Source organism: Budorcas taxicolor, chromosome 14 (genome assembly GCF_023091745.1).
Source record: "Budorcas taxicolor isolate Tak-1 chromosome 14, Takin1.1, whole genome shotgun sequence".
In the NCBI taxonomy this organism is placed as follows: domain Eukaryota; kingdom Metazoa; phylum Chordata; class Mammalia; order Artiodactyla; family Bovidae; genus Budorcas; species Budorcas taxicolor.
In genome coordinates, this window is record NC_068923.1 from 33,981,234 (window position 1) to 34,001,617 (window position 20,384).

Consider the following 20,384-nt stretch of genomic DNA (forward strand, 5'->3'; position numbering starts at 1 on the left):
AAAGATATGACATTGAAAGATGAACTCGCCTGCTTGGTAGGTGCCAAATATGCTACTAGAGATCAGTGGAGAAATAACTCCAAAAAGAATGAAGAGATGGAGCCAAAGCGAAAACAATACCTAGTTGTGGATGTGACTGGTCATGGAAGTAAAGTCCAATGCTGTAAAGAACAATATTGCATAGGAACCTGGCATGTTAGGTCCATGAGTCAAAGTAAATTGGAAGTGGTCAAACAGGAGATGGCAAGAGTGACCATCGATATTTTAGGAATTAGTGAACTACAATGGACCAAAATGGGTGAATTTAACTGAGATGACCATTATATCTCCTACTGTGGGCAAGAATCCCTTAGAAGAAATGGAGTAGCCCTCATAGTCAACAAAGGCCTTTGGATGGAAGGGCCTCTGAAGGCTTCAAGGAGCTGCACTTCTTGTATAAGAGCTTGAAAAGTAGCTGGAAGTTAGCAGAGGAGGAGGCTGGTCAGACACATTGCAGCAGGGAAGGGAGGGCATGAAATGAGGCTAGAAGCGTCTTGTGTGGATGACGCTTAGTACCATCAGTTCTGCTACCACAGATGGAGCCACACAAGGGGTCACGTATCACTCACAACTGCAGGCTTAAGGAACAGGTAACTTACACTTAGCAACCAACACAGAGAAATAGGAGGACTCCTGAAAGACTACTGGCCACGCATGTGGTGGTCTCCACCTGGCTTTGTGCAGTTTCTTCTGTCATCTTGCAAATACTACCTTTCAGGGTGAAAAGAACATAGATATTAAAGTTCAGTGAAAACAGAATTTGTGTTCTTTCAGGGCCTAGAACCTAAACTAAACAGGTTTTCTCTTTCACGTAGGAAGTCAGTGACAGTCTACTTTTTGAATTTCCAAAAGTACTTGATTTATGCTAAGCGCACATTCTTAATAAGTTTACATGTGAGGTATGTTTTTAGAACAAAGAGTAAGTCAATGTAAATTCATGAACACACTTCATTGATTCACAGATAAGAAATCAATGACTAGATGCTTAAAAGCATTGCCTTTTGAGTAACGAAGAGGCATTGCTCTTTAGTATTCCTCTAAGGAAACAGACTTCAGTGTGGGGTTTGCAAAATCCAGTGCAAGGTAGGATCGTCCATCAGGGATAAGAAAACAGCCTTTGAAGACTTCATTTTTCAGATTTTATAATCACATACTGTGCTTGTAGGTTATATGCAGCACGTGCATGTCCTCATGCATGTGTGACGCAACCACAGCTTAAAAAGGTAGAAGACAAGCAACTCTTATGTTAATAAAGAAAAAGAAGATGGGTGCAGGTCCTAAGTTTATGCTAAAATGTGGGACTGGTCATTATCTGGGTGGGTTTTTATTCTTGAACAACCTGGGTCTGCAAATCTATAAAGACTTTGCAGCCAGGGTGGTTTTAGTTCACGCTGCGCAGGCAGCACTTTCAGGTGCTGTTTCCCATTCTCAGCCCCCAAGACTACATCGGGGACGAGGGCGTGTGGATCCAGCCCTCCCATCCCATATCAGTTGGTGTCCTTACCTCCCTCCGTAGCCCGTCTGTGGCAGGAAGGGCATCCCTCAGGCCGAGTGAGGGTGGGGATGCTGCCACTTGCCATCACTCTGATCCAGGAAGCATCATTATTCAAGACTGAATTATTTCCAGAGCTTTGGTGAAAGACACTGATAGCCCTGCCATTGTGTACAGAAGGATGGGGAGGCATCCTTACAGAGATCTCTGCCAGAGGACACCAGGCAGGGAGTCAGAGGCCCAGGTTCAAACCCCACCTCCTGCCTGTCTCCACGCCTCTGCTTTTGTCCCGTCTGCCAGAACCACTGTGCTGGGGGACCAAAGTCAAGTGAATAAACGAATACATCTGGGCACACAGTCAGCTCTATATAGTGAATGAACTGTGTGCCTGCCTCCCACAGTGATGATGCCAATCCAGCAGGCTGCTCTGAGCCAGGAGAGTGTCCAAAATGGATAGTACCCATCTTCTTGCAGCTACTGAAGCAGCTCTGGGCCTGACCCATCCATTCAGTCCCCAGCGTCTCCTGCCCAAGGTCTTATGTTTCTGCCAAGAGTAACTGTGTTCTCACTTTTCCAGTCCCCATCTGCCTTCTCCTCTGGTCTAAGAAACAGGCTTAGAAGACCTTACTCTAAGCGTACCATTTCACTGTGCAGTGCCTACCTGCCGCCACACGGTACAGGGACCTTCGCCTCCCACCCCTACCCCCACCCCCACCTCCTGAAACTTCTTCTGGTTCAGCTCCTGTCAAACTCCATGGGCTCCACATCAGAGCTGTGTTCTCCATCACATGGACTCTGCATTCTCATGCTTCTATATTTTTACTCAAATTTCCCCCTTTTGGATAAAATAACTTTTGCCTTCTCTACTTATTGTCTCAATTTATTTTTTTCAAGACAAGCGACCTCTTTCTGTCCACAAAGCCTTCTCTCACATGCCTTCACTCATGAATAGCTAATTCATTCCTCTACATTTCTCCTATATCAAGTGCTGAAACATCATATTGCACCTTATTTGTATATTTGGATGAGTAGGAATATTCTGAGACCAGAGATTATCATCTAATTCATGTCTGACTCTGTTAGTTACATTGTATTTGAAAAACAAATGCATCTGTGGAATTTTTAATGTAATTTCATGTCCTTGAGCTGTATTTTCATAATAGAATATATATAGCATTTATATGGAAATATATATTTTAATGTTAATTTATTGTTAGCTTCATTATCTCTCAGTTTGTCATTTTCTCCAAACAGAAATTTATTGGCATATATATTTATGGTACATATATTACATTCTAATAGAAGCCACCTCATTTTTTATCTCCCATCACTCTTGTCCTCTGAGGGGCCCAGCACAGCTCTAGGTCCACATTCTGTTTTCCAGACAACTCTCCAGTAATTAGGGGACATGCTTGAGTGGATGGAGGTGTGACCACATCAGAAATGTGATGAGAGAAACCTCCGAGCTGTGCTTTAGTTCCTTAAGCTTTCCCTGGATGATCTTCAATCTCTCTTTGATGTGAGACAATAATGTGTTTACGGGGTCTCAGGGAAAAGCCCCTCTCTCCTCCTGGAATTGAGGCAGAGCTTTATCTGTAAGTGCCAGCTAGTCCGTGATTCTGCTAGGGGAATGGTGTGGAATGTTCTGCCCACTGAAAAACCATCAAACACACCCAATTAAATTCCCTGGGCTTTGATGTCATCTCCTTCTCCAGAGCATTTCAAGCAATCTGATACCGGCCCCTGGCCAAGATCATATTGCAAGCATGAGAGAATTTGCCTTGGGAAAAATGTACAAAACTTGTGTTCTGTATTAAAGAAAATAAATTTTGCTTTTGCTGAAATATCAATACTTTTGTCTTCTAGACATACGCACTCGAGCTGAGCTCTGGGGGGGTATTAATGGATACAATTTATGGGGGCCTAGCCGTGTGTGATCTCAGAGGAGGGACTAGGACCATCACAACTCCTGGAAAAGCTTGTTTTTCCTTAAAAGACATTATAATACTTACAGAATAATTACAGACCAATCTAACCACATATAATAAAGGGCATAATGGTGTGTATCCCACATGGAATAAAACAGTTTACAGAAAATTCTTTCTAGAAGCCACGGTGTCTCAGTATATTCTCATCAATATTGTGAACATTCTCTTAAAGAAACAAACCCCTAATAACCCATGCATAATTTATATTCCAAGAGAAAGTCCTGTATTATTTACCTGGGATTTCATGCTACTTAACTACTAAAGATAAAAATATATTTCTATGTATTTATCCCTTTATCCAAATTAAGAATGGCTCAAGGCAGTGCTAGTGGTAAAGAACTCACTTGCCAGTGCAGGAGACATAAGCGACGCAGGTTTGATCCCTCGGTCTGGAACATCCCCTGGGGAAGGACATCCACTCCAGTGTTCTTGCCTGGAGAATCCCGTGGACAGAGAAGCCTGGTGGTTTACAGTCCACGATGCCACAGAGTCGGACATGACTGAAGTGACTGAGCATGCAATGGGGGTGGGGTGGCTTGGGGATATGATGTTTTTTCAGTGTAATGAAAATGGTCAGAACTTGGTTATAATGATAGCTGTGTATTGCTCCACTAAAAACATAGAATTGAACGCTTTAAGGGGTTTAATTTTGTAATATATACTGTGACCTGGATTTCAATAAAACCATTACCAAAAAAGTTATGTAGGTTGTAAATATTAAATAAATGTTTACTATTTTTCAAATATAGCATATAAACTATAATCCTACCTTTCCAAATCTTCGTGGGTATTTTCTGATATGATCTCTATGAGGCCTACCTGGTATGAAAATTCTAGACAAACCTGGACAGTTATTAAAAGCAGAGACATCACTTTGCTGAAAAAGGTCTGTATAGTAAAAGCTATGGTTTATCCAGTAGTCATGTATGGATGTCAAAGTTGGACCATAAAGAAGGCTGAGCACTGAAGAATTGATGCTTTCCAACTGTGGTGCTGAAGAAGACTCTTGAGAGTCCCTTGAGCAGCAAGGAGATCAAACCAGTCAATCCTAAAGGAAATAAACCCTGAATATTCATTGGAAGGACTGATGCTGAAGCTGAAGCTCCAATACTTCGGCCACCTGATGCAGAGACCCGACTCATTGGAAAAGACCCTGATGCTGGTCAAGATTGAGAGCAAGAGGAGAACGAGGTGACAGAGGATGATATGGTTGAATGGCATTACCAACTCAATGAACATGAATTTGAGCAAACTCTGGGAGATGGTGAAGAACAGGGTAGCCTGGTATGCTGCAGTCCATGGGGTCTTAAAGAGTTGGACACAACTTAGCAATTGAACAATAGCTTGGTGTGAAATGGTTATATTTTTCTCTGTACCTGTTTTGTTTCAGGCTCATCTGACTACATTTTTTTCTAGCTTTCTTGATGTTTTGCTAAAAAGGCCATAAAAATATAACCTATGAACTGAGTATAATTCTTTCTCTGTTTTGCTCTTTTTTGTTCTGAAGACAAAGACGGGGATCTGTTTGCTGCAGGATGGTAACCAGGAGCCCTTCAAAGTGCGGCTGCACCTGGCTAGGGATATCCTGATGATCCAGGAGCAGGACGTGACATGTGTCTCTGGAGAGCCTTTCTATTCCGGTGTAAGTATCTCTTCCCTCTCTTGAAGTTTTCTCTTTTTTTTTTTCTGTCTTGTCCTGAATAAAAACATCTATTCACAGAAAATACTTAATATTTTTCCCTTACATTCAGAGCCAGTACTTTTTGTCTACAGTGTAGTAAGCAGCGTCCTTGCATATGGATTCATACGTGGTCCAAAGACATACATGGGGGCCCGTCTCCAGCCCAGGGTCTTGTTGACTCCGAGTTGCCACTGTATGGCTGGAGGGACACTTGTGTTTGTGATCATGAGGGAGTGGGTTGTAGCTCTCCTCCCCAGGGACTAAGTGGAAGTATCACATGACAGTTTCCACTCTGAACTCACCTTACATCTCACTGAACCTTCAGAGGGGGGCGTCTCTGGGAAGCAGGAGTGTTTGGGTAGTGGTCCCTGAACGCATGTCAAGATTCTCCCTGGGGCTTGTGGGTGGAAGACTCTGTGGACCTCACAGAGTCACGCTGGGTGCTGTGCAGGCTCTGTCTGTGCCCTCAGCAGTGGACACAGGAACCTGCTACTGGTCCTGCCTTTGACCAGCATTAATTTTCTCACAGCCCCCTGGTCAGCCTCCTCACTGAAGTACAGCTCTGGAGACAGGCTGGAGGGTGTTCAATGAGAAAATTTCACCTGAGTACATTTAAAGATCTCATGAGCTTTATTCAGTGATTCATGAGGCCTTTCCTGGTGGCACAGTGGTAAAGAATCCACCTGCAGTGCAGAAGATGCAGGTTCAATCCCTAGGTCGGGAAGATGCCCCGGAGAAGGAAATGACAACCCACGCCAGTGTTCTTGCCTGGAGAATTCCATGGACAGAGCAGCCTGATGGGCTACAATCCATGGGGTTGGGCGGTACTCATCTGGCAATTAGGAGGAGTTCTGTCAGCTAAAGAAAATAAGAGGTTTTCAATGGGAGAAATGGTCAGAAAAAGTAAACTGTTCCCAAAAAAAGGTTTGTTTCTGTGAAGATCATCCTCCTGAGGGGAGAGAAGGTCTGTGGGGGAGGCGGGTCATTCTAGCTCTGACAGGGGAGTTCCAGGCTGAGTGGCTAAACCAGTGACCATCCTGCAGAAGCTGGAACTGCAGGGTGGTCAATGTCAAGTGCCTGGTGACCTGGGCTTAGCACATGGGATTCCATGTGGGCCTGTCGGACCCTTTCCAATAGGTGAAACTAAATTGAATGTGACAGAATACTTTTATCATAATACTGGATGTTTTAGAGTTTATCCTTCTTGTGTAATAACATCAACGACATCATCTTAACAGTGTTGTCATGTGTGATCTCAGGGGAGAGTCGCAGCACGTGTCACACAGGCCGCTCCTGGGTACCCTGATGTCTGTAGTGACTCAGCAGGCAGACTCACTGTGTAGCTGATTCACAGGCTTATTTCAGACTGTTTTGTTGGGGTGAATAATGCTGAATTTGAGCTTCCACCTCACTTCTCACCAACATCCTGCGGGGAGTCACGCTGGGTCCTAAATCTATAATCTCCTGCTGACGAAAGACAATGGATGCTTTGCGGACTGTTAACTGTTGTTTGTCACAAACCATTTATATCATCTTGAATCATGGGTCTGGCTGTCAAGGCTGATTACACTGTTCCCATAGGGTCACCCTTTCTTTCTTTTAGTTAATAAAAGAGTAATGGCCCATTGCCTTTTTTCTTCCTTTCTTTTCCTTTATTTTTTGGCAGAAAAATATATTACATATATCATATACATTACATATATACACACATACACATATTTTACATACATCAAAATGGTACATGTATACACATATATTACATACATCAGAATGGTACATAGCAGTTGTCAGGTGGAAACGTGAATGCTTCAGTTAACAGAAAAAGTCACCTTCCTTGTGCTCAGAAGTGGACTATTCTGTTCCTGTACCTCCTGAGTGACCAGCCCCCTCAACCAGAGGAAGCCATGTCCATCCCTGTGATACTATCTCCTTCAACATTGCCCTGAAAGAAAATCAAATTTAGCCAAGGTCGGTTTTAAATGTTGGCAATATATTTTTAGAAGGCCAGTGAGACTAAAATCAATATGAGATGGCTGCATAATTCATCTCAGAGATTGCCTGTTTCAAAGGGGTTGCCAGTAACAGACAAGAAAATCTTGGAGATTAAATTCTAAATATGGCAGAATTATCAGATGTGTGGCGTCAATGTAACTAGCACCTCAGTAGCCGTCTATGGGGTCGCACAGAGTCTGACATGACTGAAGCGACTTAGCAGCAGCAGCAGAGTTCTAATGAGCATCATTAGGACTTAGAATTAACAAAACTAGGTGACTTCCTTTAGTTTTCCTTGTGGGAGAAAGTGTGCAGTTAGTAATCTCATGTGTGAAACCATCATCTCCTGAAGGAGACATCAGGAGAAATTGATGTCCGGCTTTCACGGTGAGAGTCAGTGTTCACTCCATGGGGGATGTGCTGGGATGCAGAATTCAGAGGTGAGGTCCACTGTCTGTGAAATTTGATCAAGAGAGACATGGCAGCTCCCGGGGGTGGATTCTTACCAGCTCATCTGGGGTGAAAGGGGTGTGAAGCCTCAGGTTTTTTCTCTTTTTTTCCCATCAAAGAGCCACTCACATACACACAACATACACATTATATATATTTTTTTTTTCAGCTTTTAATGCCATCAGTTGTTTTGTACTACAGGTAGAGAAATTTGATGTTTAAAAATATGTTTTTCCTCCACTTCCCACTAGAGCAGTAGACTTGTGCAAGGTTGAGATTTACTTCAGCACCTTGACAGAGACCTCCATGGATGGCTCTCCAGGGGCAGTGATGGGACAGCCCTGTGCCTCCCAGCCAGGCTCTCGTGGGGTGGAGGTGCTGAAGCAGCTGGAACTCCTGCCTGGACCAGCAGGAACAAGGAAACCCTCACCTTAAAAAAGAAAAGATAACCAACAGCTGCCAACCTTGAAATGTCAGAGACGTTACAAGTATAACAAGAGCTGGAAGGTGGCTGTCGTGAAATGGTTTTACCCTTCTTACAACAGCATTGACACAAGTGAGAAAAAAAGAAAGTCTCAGCAGAAAGCAAATGGAAAATGCAGAGCTGAAAATTCAGCTGAAATAAGAGCTCAGAGGATGGGTTCAGCAGCAGAATGGAAAGGACAGAGGAAAGGATCAGTTAGCTTAAAGACAGAACAATAAGAATCACCCTCTCTGAATTTAGGAAAGAAATTGATCTGGAAAACATAATGGACCCATGAGCTTAAAATGAAAAATCCATCGTTTAAGTCCTAAGCGTCCCAGAAAAAGAGAAGGACATCTGAGCTCAAACAGTGCTTGAAGAAATAATGGCTGAAAACTCCCCCAATTTTGCCAAAGATGTAAACTTATACATTAAAGAAGTAGGACAGATCTCAAAAGGATAAACCCAAGAAACTTGTGTCAAGACAGATCTTAGTCAAATCCTGAAAACTAAAGACAAAGAAAAAAACTTAAAAGCAGCAAGAAAAAACCAATATTGTTCTTTAGCAATAGGCAAAAAGTAATTCAAATGATAGTAGATTTTCCCTCCAGAAACAATGGAAACCAGAAGGAAGGGGCACAGTATTTTTCAACTACTGAAGAGAAAGAACCGGCAACCCAGATTTCTCTATATGCCTAAGTAACCTTCAAGAATCTGGCAGAAGCTTACAACTCATTAGTGAAATGGCCAATAAAAATGAGCAAAGGATTTGAACGGAGATTTTTTCAAGGAAGATTTATAAATGGCCAGCAAGAAAAAAGAAATGCTTGACACCATCAGCCATCCAGGAAATGGAAGTCAAGACCACAGCAAGGTCCACTTTATATCCACTAAGATGTTTATCATCAAAAAGACAGAAAAGAGCAAGTGGTCCTCAATATGCGGAGAAGCAGAGATTCTCAGACCCTGCTGGGAAGGACGTGCAATGTCCGTGGGGTGGAACAGCCGGAAGTTCCCAGTATCACTCCTTTGAGGACACTCAGGAGAAATGAGCTCACATGTTTACACAGAAATGTGCCCACAGATGTTCACAGTAGCATGAGTCATAGTAGCCCAATCATATAAATACCCCAGAGGTGGAGGAATGGACCATAGACTGTGGTGTATCTACACAGGGGAAGGTTAGCGGGCAGCTTAGAAAACCAAGTGTTGATACATGCTACAATCTGGACAAATCTGAAAGCATCACAGTGAGAAGCTAAACACACAGGACCACATGCTGTGTATTTTCATTAACGTGAAATGTCCACAACAGGTGGACACCATGGAGATATGGTGTAGATTAGCATGCTGAGATTAGAATGAGGGGATCAGGAGTGATGGGTTCCAGCAACATTTTGAAAAGACAAGTGTTCTTAAATTGATTGTGATGATGGATACATAACTGAGACAATACTAAAAGCCACTAAATAATGCACTTTCAAGTGGCTGGTGTAAAGGTACATGAATTATAGCTCTTAAGAACTATTTTTAAATGTTTTTTTTATTGTGGTAAAATTCACATGATATAAAAATACTATTTTAAGCACATTCAACTGTAAAGTTCAGCAGCACCAAGTACATTCACGTTGTTTTACGACTCTCACCATCATCCTTCTCCTGAACTCTGGGGCTTGCTGTTCTATCCCGCTGATCTGTATGTTTAGTCTTAAAAAAAAGCCACTGTGTTGTCTTGATTCCTGCAGTTTTACAGCAGGTCTGAGACAGAGATCCCAGATCCTTTGGCTCTGTCCTCTGCTTCAGCATCACGTGGCTATTACGGGTCCTCTCCACACAAACCCGAGAGCCAGCTTCCAACACCCACAGGCAGCTTGCTGGAGTTTTATTAGGATTTATCGATTCCATAGATCAAGTGGGTTGAGTCAGTGTCTTGAAAATGTTGAGTCTTCTGGTCCACAAATATAAAATATTTCTCTTTACCTTCCTCATTTTTTATTTCTTTCCTCAGAGTTTATAGTTTTCCACATAGGAAACTTTTTGCCATTGTTGGTTAGTTGTTCAGTCATGTCTGACTCTTTGTGACTTTATGTCTGACTCTTTGAGACCCCATGTACTGTAGCCCACCAGACTTTTCTGTCCATAGAATTCTCTAGGCAAGAATACTGGAGTGGATTGCCATTCCCTTCTCAAGGGGATCTTCCCGACCCAGGGATCAAACCCAGGTTTCCTGCATTGCAGGCAGACTCTTTACCATTTGAGTCTCTAGGAAAACCTTTACTTGTTAGATTTGCACCACAGTATTCCCTTTGGGGGCTTCCCTGGTGGCTCAGCTGGTAAAGAATCCCCTGCAATGCAGGACACCTGGGTTCGATCCCTGGGTTGGGGAGATCCCCTGGAGGAGGGCATGGCAACCCACTCCTGTATTCTTGCCTGGAGATTCCTCATGGATGGAGGAAACTGGCAGGCTGTAAGTCCTACTGCACAGTCCAAGAGGTCACAAAGAGTCGGACATGACTGAACAACTAAGCACACACATTCCCTTTTTAACGGGCTGCTATAAATGGTACTGTGATTTTAATCTCAAGTTTCTGTTCTCATGGCTGATATACAGGAAAGCAGTCAAACTTTGTGTATTAATTATGTCTCCTGTGGCTTTGCTGTAATTACTTTTAGTTCCACGGGATTTTTGTTGATTCTTTGGCATTTTCTACATAGATAGAGAACAAAGACAATTTTCTTTTTTCCCCTCTAATCCACAGACTTTTCATTCCCGTCACTGCTGTATTGTGCTACCTGTAACTTTCAGCACGAAGTTGAAGGACAGTGGTGAGGGTCATGCCTGCCTTGTTCCCCATCTCAGGGGAGAATGGTGTTTCTAAGTACTCTTTCCCTTTGTCACAGCATACCCAGATTTTTCAGTTATCTTTGTTTCTTTTATCTTATTTTTCCACCTCATCTCAGGGCTGTGTAATGGAAAAGACAGTAGAATCTGAGAAACTTTCATTTCCATCCTGAGTTGGATCTTGGCCAGGTTACTTCAATTCATTTGCATTTGCATTTTCTCACTCTTAATTGGGACAATGCTGCCTATGCAGCTGGGCTGTTGCAATGATTACGTGTTTGAAATGAAAATGTGGGGGGGAAAGCTCTTTATTCACTTAGCACATGATTATCTAACTTTGATTTAGGCCCAATACTAAATTCTACAGATACAACTGTGAGCAAGATATAGATTCAGAACTCAGAAAACTAGTGGGAAAAGACAGTCAAGGTCACAGTGTATTCTACAGATACAACTGTGAGCAAGATATAGATTCAGAACTCAGAAAACTAGTGGGAAAAGACAGTCAAGGTCACAGTGTATTTTAATAAACCATCATGAGTGTTAATAGACCCACATGTGCACATAGTAGGTTTTTAGTAATCTGAAGCTACTGTCTTGTTATTATTCTTTTTTTAAGGTTTAGTGATTTTTCTTGAATTGTCAAAAAGAGTTCACGACTTTTCTTGTTTCTTTCTTGTATATCTTCTTTGCATCTATCACACAAAATCAGTCCACTTCTTCACTGTCTCTCTAGTTTCTGCCTCGTTCTCATGACTTCCTCCTCTTCTCACTACATGTCTCGAAAATGTCCATTCCTTGGGTGTGTAAGAGCACTGTGTTCTCTCTGGTGACATGTACATACTGGTTCACATGCAGTTCAGGCGGTAAATGTGGAGAGTATGTCAAATATAATCTTTCAGAGAGCAGGGGTGAAAATAATTATGTATTTGATAGCAGTGTCTTTTTCATAACATGAATGGGTTCAGGTGCACAACACAACTTCACACAAGCCAGCACTGCTGTTTTTGTCCTGTGAGGAACAGGAAGATTAAAGGAAGGCTTTTCATGTGTATGAGTGCATGGGAGCTCCTGACTCAATTTTGTGTTTTAAGAAATAAAATAACCGATTATACCTGGTTTCCCAAAGGACAGTGGCTTGTTGCTAGGCAACTTTTTTATGAAACTCACGCTGTGATAACTAAAAACAGCTCCCAGCTAACTTCTAGGTAGCCTCTGATTTTAGAGGTGAGCAGCTGAAACAATCCATTAACACTGTCTCTCTTTCCCTTGACTGTTGGGGCAGGAAGGAAACCCCCCACGTGGGGAGGAATGGAGGGGCTGGGGGCATAGCTCAGGTGGCACACAGACTATGACAGAGTGTCAGCAGGTGACATCCAAATGGTGGTCTGCCTTTACATGCCTCCTGCTGCCTGCAGGCACCAAATTAAAGTTCTGGCTTTAAAGCACAAAGTCGTTTGTCCTGTCTGTCTCCCCACTTTCTTAGCAGTCAGCTAATGAAGCAGCAGCATCCACAGGTGCTGGCTGCTTCTGCAAGCGTGCGTGTGCCTGTGTGTTTAAAAAACATTAAAATAAGTGCTGCTTCTGAGAGTTCCAGCAGGTTCTGCTGACTCTTTGTTCTCTCCAAACTCTTCTCTGCATCAGCAGTTTTGTATTTGATTTGGAACCTGTTCTAAATATGCTCCCCCAAAGATGGGAGGGCATCATACAGAGTGAATAAGGCCCTTCACAGACCTTTGATAACTTGCATGCTTGCCATTCTTTCAGAGAAAAGCTGGGTTTCACGCACACTCCACTGCTCAGGAGAACTCACTCGCCAAGCTGTCCTCCTGTCCGATGATTGCTGTTCAAGACATTCTAGAAACTTCTGGTGATGCTGCTTGCTGTTAAAAATGCATTGTCAATTCCACTCACCATTGCAACAGAAAGAATAAAATATCTAGGAATAAACCTACCTAAGCAGACAAAAGAACTACATAGGGAAAATTATAAGACACTGATGAAAAAAATCAAAGATGATATAAACAGATGGAGAGATATTCCATGTTCCTGGTAAGAAGAATCAATATTGTGAAAATGACTATACTACCAAATGCAAGCTATGTATTCAATGCAATCCTGATCAATTTACCAATGGAAATTTTCACAGAACTAGAACAAAAAATTTTCACAATTCATATGGAGACACAAAAGACCCTGAATAGTGAAAGCAGTCTTGAGAAAGAGGAATGGAGCTAGAGGAATCAATCTGCCTGACTTCAGACTATACTACAAAGCTACAGGCATCAAGACAGTATGGTATTGGCACAAAAACAGAAATACAGATAAATGGAACAAGATAGAGAGTCCAGAAATGAACCCATGCATCTATGGGTACCTTATTTTTGACAAAGGAGGCAAGAATATGCAGTGGGGCAAAGACAGCTCCTTCAATAAATGGTGCTGGGAAAACTGGACAGCTACATGCAAAAGAATGAAATTAGAACACTTCCTAATGCCATACACAAAGATAAACTCAAAATGGATTAAAAACCTAAATGTAAGACCAGAAACTTTCCTCTTAGAGGAAACCATAGGTAGAACACTCGATAACATAAATCAAAGCATGATCTTCTATGACCCACCTCCCAGAGTAATGGAAATAAAAACAAAAATAAACAAATGGGACCTAATAAAACTTAAAAGCTTTTGCACAGCAAAGGAAACTACAAACAAGGTGAAAAGACAACCCTCAGAATGGGAGAAAATTACGGCAAAGGAAACAGCTGGCAAAGAATTAATTTCCAAAATATATAAGCAACTCATACAACTCAATATCAGAAATACAAACAACCCAATCAAAAAGTGGAAAGAAGACCTAAACAGACATTTCTCCAAAGAAGGCATACAGATGGCTAACAAACACATGAAAATATACTCAACATCACTCATTATTAGAAAAATGCAGATCAAAACAACAATGAGATACCACCTAATACCAGTCAGATGGCCATCATCAAAAACTCTACAAACAACAAATGCTGGAGAGGGTGTGGAGATAAGGAAACCCTCTTGCATTGCTGGTGGGGATGTAAATTGATACAGCCACTATGGAAAATGGTATGGAGATTTCTTTAAAAACCTAGGAGTAAAACTACCTTATGACCCAGCAGTTCCACTACTAGGCATATATCCTGGGGAAACCAAAATTGAAAAAAAGACAAAACCAAAACATATGTACCCCAGTGTTTATTGCAGCACTGCTTACAATAGCTAGAACATGGAAACAACCTAGATGTCCATCAACAGATGAATGGATAAAGAAGCTGTGGTACATATACACAATGGAATACTACTCAGCCATAAATAGGAACACATTTGAGTCAGTTCTAATGAGGTTGACAAACCTAGAGCCTATTTTACAAAGTGAAGTAAGTCAGAAAAAGAAGGATAAATATCATTTACTGATGCATGCATATGGAATCTAGACAGATAGTACAGATGAATTTATTTTTAGGGCAGCAGTGGAGAAACAGGCACAGAGAACAGACTTATGAACACAGGGGAAGGGGAGGAGGGAGTAGGTGAGATGTATGGAGGGAATAACATGGAAATTTACAGTACTGTATGTAAAATAGACAGCCAATGGGAATTTGCTGTATGACTCAGGGAACTCAAACAGGGGCTCTGTGACAATCCAGAAGGGTGGGATGGGAATGGAGATGGGAGGGAGTTTCAGGGGGGAGGGGACATGGGTCTACCTATGGCTGATTCTTGTTGATGTAAGGCAGAAAATCACAAAATTCTGTAAAGCAATGATCTTTCAATTTTAAAAAAAGTGGCAAAAAATGTGTTTGTTCTTACATTTGAAATTTGTATTTTGAGAGTCGATGTGGGTCGTCTGAATTAACCATAACCTTGGTTTTGATACTGTTTTAAGGGATCAAGTATTTATTCTGTTCAGAAACAGAATGAAGAAAATGGTTCTGCTATCCAAGAACTGTGGTTTAGTTTGACAAGCAGTGTTGGAGAAGCAGCATCTGCTTGGTGAGAATAAAGGTGACCTTTAATCAACTTGTCCTTCTGAGTCTTCCAGGGTTGGAGCTTCTCTGACTCAGCTGTTGGTGATGGTGTGGATCAATATTGATTAGATTCTAAATGTATAGAGTAATTTTTCATTATTTAGAAGGAAAACCCACATAAAGTAATATAAGAACTAGTTTTGTTAAATATATTTTACGTTGCCTTTAAAATGATAAAATTTATTTAAGATATAATGTCTAAACCACCACAGGTGGGACATCTTAGGTGACTGTTAGTTAGGAAAGTGGCTAATGTAGCCAAATAAACTGGGAATTTGTGGACATTTAGGGACAAGAAAACAGACATCTGCCCAGATACCAGGGGAGATGGGTGGAGTGTAAACCTTCCTGGGTAGGAGAGGGCTCAGGAAGATGAGAAGGTTATAAATAAATGGAGAAGCTTGTATATAAAAGCTCTCAACCCTTTAGCATCCCAGGAGAATATGTATTATGTAGAGAGGAAGACCATAAAACAGTAACATTGATGTCTTTTTTTTATTAGAAACTAAAGGATTTGTCAAAACGTGACTCTTTGTGGTTTTTAAGTGTCATATGCTGGTGACTGAATGATTGGTTATATTGTGGAAGGCAAAACAGAGCTGCCTTTGAAAATGGATAATCCCACTGTCATAATCCCATTATGACTGTCAGTTAATTATAAAACCCATTCCTCTTCCCAGCAAGCAGTCATTGTGAACATGGTTTATTCAGAGTTTCAACCCCAGACGTCCACATGGACCACTAATGTGCTACAACGTGGCAACCCCTAGCCATGTGCTCCAGTCTCCATCAACAGTATGACTGTTAGTGATGGAGACCATACTCACCACTGATACTAAGCTGTTTTTCTGTAACAAAAATTGTGTTATTAGAAAACAAAAATACATATCATGGGAATGAAAAGAGGTTTTAAAGCTCAGATTCCAGTCTATGTCCAAAAAAGGCATTGAAAGAAGTTAACTTTTGAGAGGTTAGCAGTTTAATAAACTACAGTCCCTTTTATTATGACAAGTGGTTCAGTTCAGTTCAGTTCAGTGGCTCAGTCGTATCAGACTCTTTGCGACCCCATGTATCACAGCGCGCCAGGCCTCCCTGTCCTTCACCAACTCCTGGAGTTCACTCAGACTCACATCCATTGAGTCAATGATGCCATCCAGCCGTCTCATCCTCTGTCATCCCCTTCTCTTCCTGCCCCCAATCCCTCCCAGCATCAGAGTCTTTTAAAATGAGTCAACCCTTCGCATGAGGTGGCCAAAGTACTGGAGTTTCAGCTTTAACATCATTCCTTCCAAAGAAATCCCAGAGCTGATCTCCTTCAGAATGGACTGGTTGGATCTCCTTGCAGTCCAAGGGACTCTCAAGAGTCTTATACCAACACCACAGTTCAAAAGCATCAATTCTTCGGCGCTCAGCTTTCTTCACAGTCCAACTCTCACATCTATACGTGACCACTGGAAAAACCATAGCCTTGACTAGACGGATCTTTGTTGGCAAAGTAATGTCTCTGCTCTTCAACATGCTATCTAGGTTGGTCATAACTTTTTTGCCAAGGAGTAAGTGTCTTTTAATTTCATGGCTGCAATCACCATCTGCAGTGATTTTGGAGCCCAAAAAATAAAGTCTGACACTGTTTCTAAGGTTTCCCCATCTATTTCCCATGAAGTGATGGGACCAGATGCCATGATCTTCATTTTCTGAATGTTGAGCTTTAAGTCAACTTTTTCACTCTCCACTTTCACTTTCATCAAGAGGCTTTTGAGTTCCTCTTCACTTTCTGCCATAAGGGTGGTGTCATCTGCATATCTGAGGTGATTGATATTTCTGCCAGCAATCTTGATTCCAGCTTGTGCTTCTTCCAGCCCAGCGTTTCTCATGATGTACTCTGCATATAAGTTAAATAAGCAGGGTGACAATATACAGCCTTGACGTACTCCTTTTCCGATTTGGAACCAGTCTGTTGTTCCATGTCCAGTTCTAACTGTTGCTTCTTGATCTGCATATAGGTTTCTCAAGAGGCAGGTCAGGTGGTCTGGTATTCCCATCTCTTTCAGAATTTTCCAGTTTATTGTGATCCACACAGTCAAAGGCTTTGGCATAGTCAAGAAAGCAGAAATAGATGTTTTTCTGGAACTCTCTTGCTTTTTTGATGATCGAGCAGATGTTGGCAATTTGATCTCTAGTTCCTCTGCCTTTTCTAAAACCAGCTTGAACATCTAGAAGTTCATGGTTCACGTATTGCTGAAGCCTGGCTTGGAGAATTTTAAGCATACTTTACTAGCGTGTGAGATGAGTGCAATTGTGCGGTAGTTTGAGCATTCTTTGCCATTGCCTTTCTTTGGGATTTGAGTGAAAACTGACCTCTTCCAGTCCTGTGGCCACTGCTGAGTTTTCCAAATTTGCTAGCATATTGAGTGCAGCACTTTCACAGCATCATCTTTTAGGATTTGAAATAGCTCAACTGGGATTCCATCACCTCCACTAGCTTTGTTCATAGTGATGCTTTCTAAGGCCCACTTGACTTCACATTCCAGGATGTCTGGCTCTAGGTGAGTGATCACACCATCGTGATTTTCTGGGTTGGAAGTTTTTTGTACAGTTCTTCTGTGTATTCTTGCCACCTCTTCTTAATATCTTTTGCTTCTGTTAGGTCCATACCATTTCTGTCCTTTATTGAGCCCATCTTTGCATGAAATGTTCCCTTGCGATCTCTGATTTTCTTGAAGTGATCTAGTCTTTCCCATTCTGTTGTTTTCCTCTATTTCTTTGCATTGATTGCTGAGGAAGGCTTTCTTATCTCTTCTTGCTATTCTTTGGAACTCTGCATTCAGATGCCTATATCTTTCCTTTTCTCCTTTGCTTTTTGCTTCTCTTCTTTTCACAGCTATTTGTAAGCCCTCCCCAGACAGCCATTATGCTTTTTTGCATTTCTTTTCCATGGGGATGATCTTGATCCCTGTCTCCTGTACAATGTCACGAACCTCAGTCCATAGTTCATCAGGCACTCTATCTATCAGATCTAGTCCCTTAAATCTATTTCTCACTTCCACTGTATATCATAAGGGATTTGATTTAGGTCATACCTGAATGGTCTAGTGGTTTTCCCTACTTTCTTCAGTTTAAGTCTGAATTTGATAATAAGGAGTTCATGATCTGAGCCACAGTCAGCTCCTGATCTTGTTTTTGTTGACTGTATAGAGCTTCTCCATCAAACACCCTCTTCCAACCACACAAGAGAAGACTCTACACATGGACATCACCAGATGGTCAACACCGAAATCAGATTAACAAATGGTTAGACTTTGATTTAAAAATTCCAAAGGACTCCATTTATTGTGAAACCTGGAGCCTTTATGCTGTCACAAAATGTTCTTTCTCTTGAAGGACAAGCGCAAAACCCAAAGGAGGAAGATAGTGTGCAGGTGCAGTGGCAGGAAGCACTAACCACTCTTACAACCTGTCTTTCAGGAGAGAACAGTGACCATTCGGAGACAGGCCGTGGGAGGATTTGGACTGAGCATCAAGGTAGCTGTCTCTCCATCTGTCCTACAGAGCATGTGCCTAACGCCTGCATTTCTGTGAATTTTAATTCTTTGTGCTATTGTGCTTGTGCTGTCGTGTCTGACTCTTTGCAACCCCATGGACTGTAGCCCACCAGGCTCCTCTGTCCATGGGATTCTCCAGGCAGAAATACTGGAGTGGGTTGCCATTTCCTTCTCCAGGGAATCTTCCCAACCCAGGGATTGAAGCTACATCTCCTGTATGTCTTGCATTGCAGGCAGATTCTTTACTGCTGAACCATCAGGAAAGCCCTTTAACTTTTTGCTCATTGATAATTAATTAGACAAGAGTGCCTATAGAAAATTTCTCAGTATTTGCACTTAGATGCAAAATAAGTAGGCTCTCAAAATATTAACCTTTGGATTTAGAAATTTTAGAAAAGTATTTTGGAGTTGCTCAATCATGTGCAACTCTTCTGGCCACATGGATTGTGGTCCACCAGGCTCCTCTGTCCACAGAATTCTCCAGGCAGGAATACTAGACTGGGTTTCCATGCCCTCCTCCAAGGGATCTTCCTCACCCAGAGATTGAACCCAGATCTACTGAACGGCAGGCAGATTATTTACCGTCTGAGCTACCAGGGAAGCCCCATTTGGGATGTTTACCTTACCTGAAATTGAATGTAGCTCATTAATTTTCTTTATGTGGTTTCATCTAGAATTTCAAGTACAGGCTTCAAGTGTGCATATCTTATAACCAGTCAGAGCAGAAAAATCTGGGCTGTCAGTGAAAGAAGGAGCCAAGATGTGTGTCAGGTTCATATAAGGTCTGATAGTAAGTTAAATATTGGTTTGATTCCAGTTGTCTTTTTCTTCTGTTCAGTTTTCTTTTCTTTTTTTTTTTTGTTTAAGAAATTGAAAACCTCATGTCCTAGTGCCAAGTATGCAGGAAGACTCAAGATTTTAACTTCTGAATTATTTTTAAAATTGACCATCTCTCTCCTGTTCCATTCATTATCATATTTTAAAGAGTTTTTCTTCCTGTGTGTTGTTGGTTATTAAACATGTAACACATCTGCAATTTAACATCATTGAAACAAAATATACATTTTAAAAGGATGGAAAATTACATAAATATTGAAAAAATTACCTCAGTGATTTTTACATGCCCTTCATAAACCCACATCTGTGCAGAGATCAATGGAATGTAACTTTATCTTGGTTGTTGGGTTAGATACTTTGCCTGTGTTGGGTGAAAGCCATACATCTCAGGTGTACATTTCATGAAATTTTAACACAACTCAAAGTATAGGTGCTTGGAAAGTAGAACTCTAAACTTGGTGAACATCAGCTCTAGTTACATTATGAAAATGATTCAAAAATCTGATCAGTGTGGAATAGCATGATCTTGTCAAGTGATGAGAGTATTTCTATCTAAAATCTTAATTTTAAAATATATTTTTTACTTTCACTTTATCATCAACTAAGGCCCAGGAAAGACGTAGGACAAATTATAAGGTGTGGAAATGAGGCAGTGAGAATAAACAGAGGCAAGTTTTCTTGTTGTTGTCTTTTTTTTTTCCCATATGTATTAAGATTGTCATGATGGATCTAAAGGTACCACTGAAGATGTTGTCCATGAAAAGAGAACATCAGCTATAAGCGGCTGAAATCCATTCATGACAGCGGTTTCATCTGACATCAGCACTGATGTTTCTGGTAGTGGAGCTGTGTGAATTCTGTGCAGGATGGAAATGTTCTTCTCTTTTTGTTCAATTTCCATTTAGAGTTAAACCCAGTAATACAGCGTTACTCATTTTACTGAAATATCACATTTAAGCCTAGACAATTCTTAAAACCTAAAGAATTTTGCCAGTAA

At 41.4% G+C, this 20,384-nt stretch overlaps 1 protein-coding gene across 1 annotated transcript in view; it reads left to right on the top strand.

The window, feature by feature from the left end:
• Positions 1-20,384, top strand: part of SNTG1 (syntrophin gamma 1) — a 260,259-nt gene that overhangs the window by 123,788 nt on the left and 116,087 nt on the right. Inside the window, exons 3-4 of the mRNA XM_052651830.1 lie at positions 5,027-5,161; positions 18,474-18,530. Coding sequence (XP_052507790.1) covers positions 5,027-5,161; positions 18,474-18,530 — 192 coding nt within the window. The remainder of the gene's footprint in view (positions 1-5,026; positions 5,162-18,473; positions 18,531-20,384) is intronic.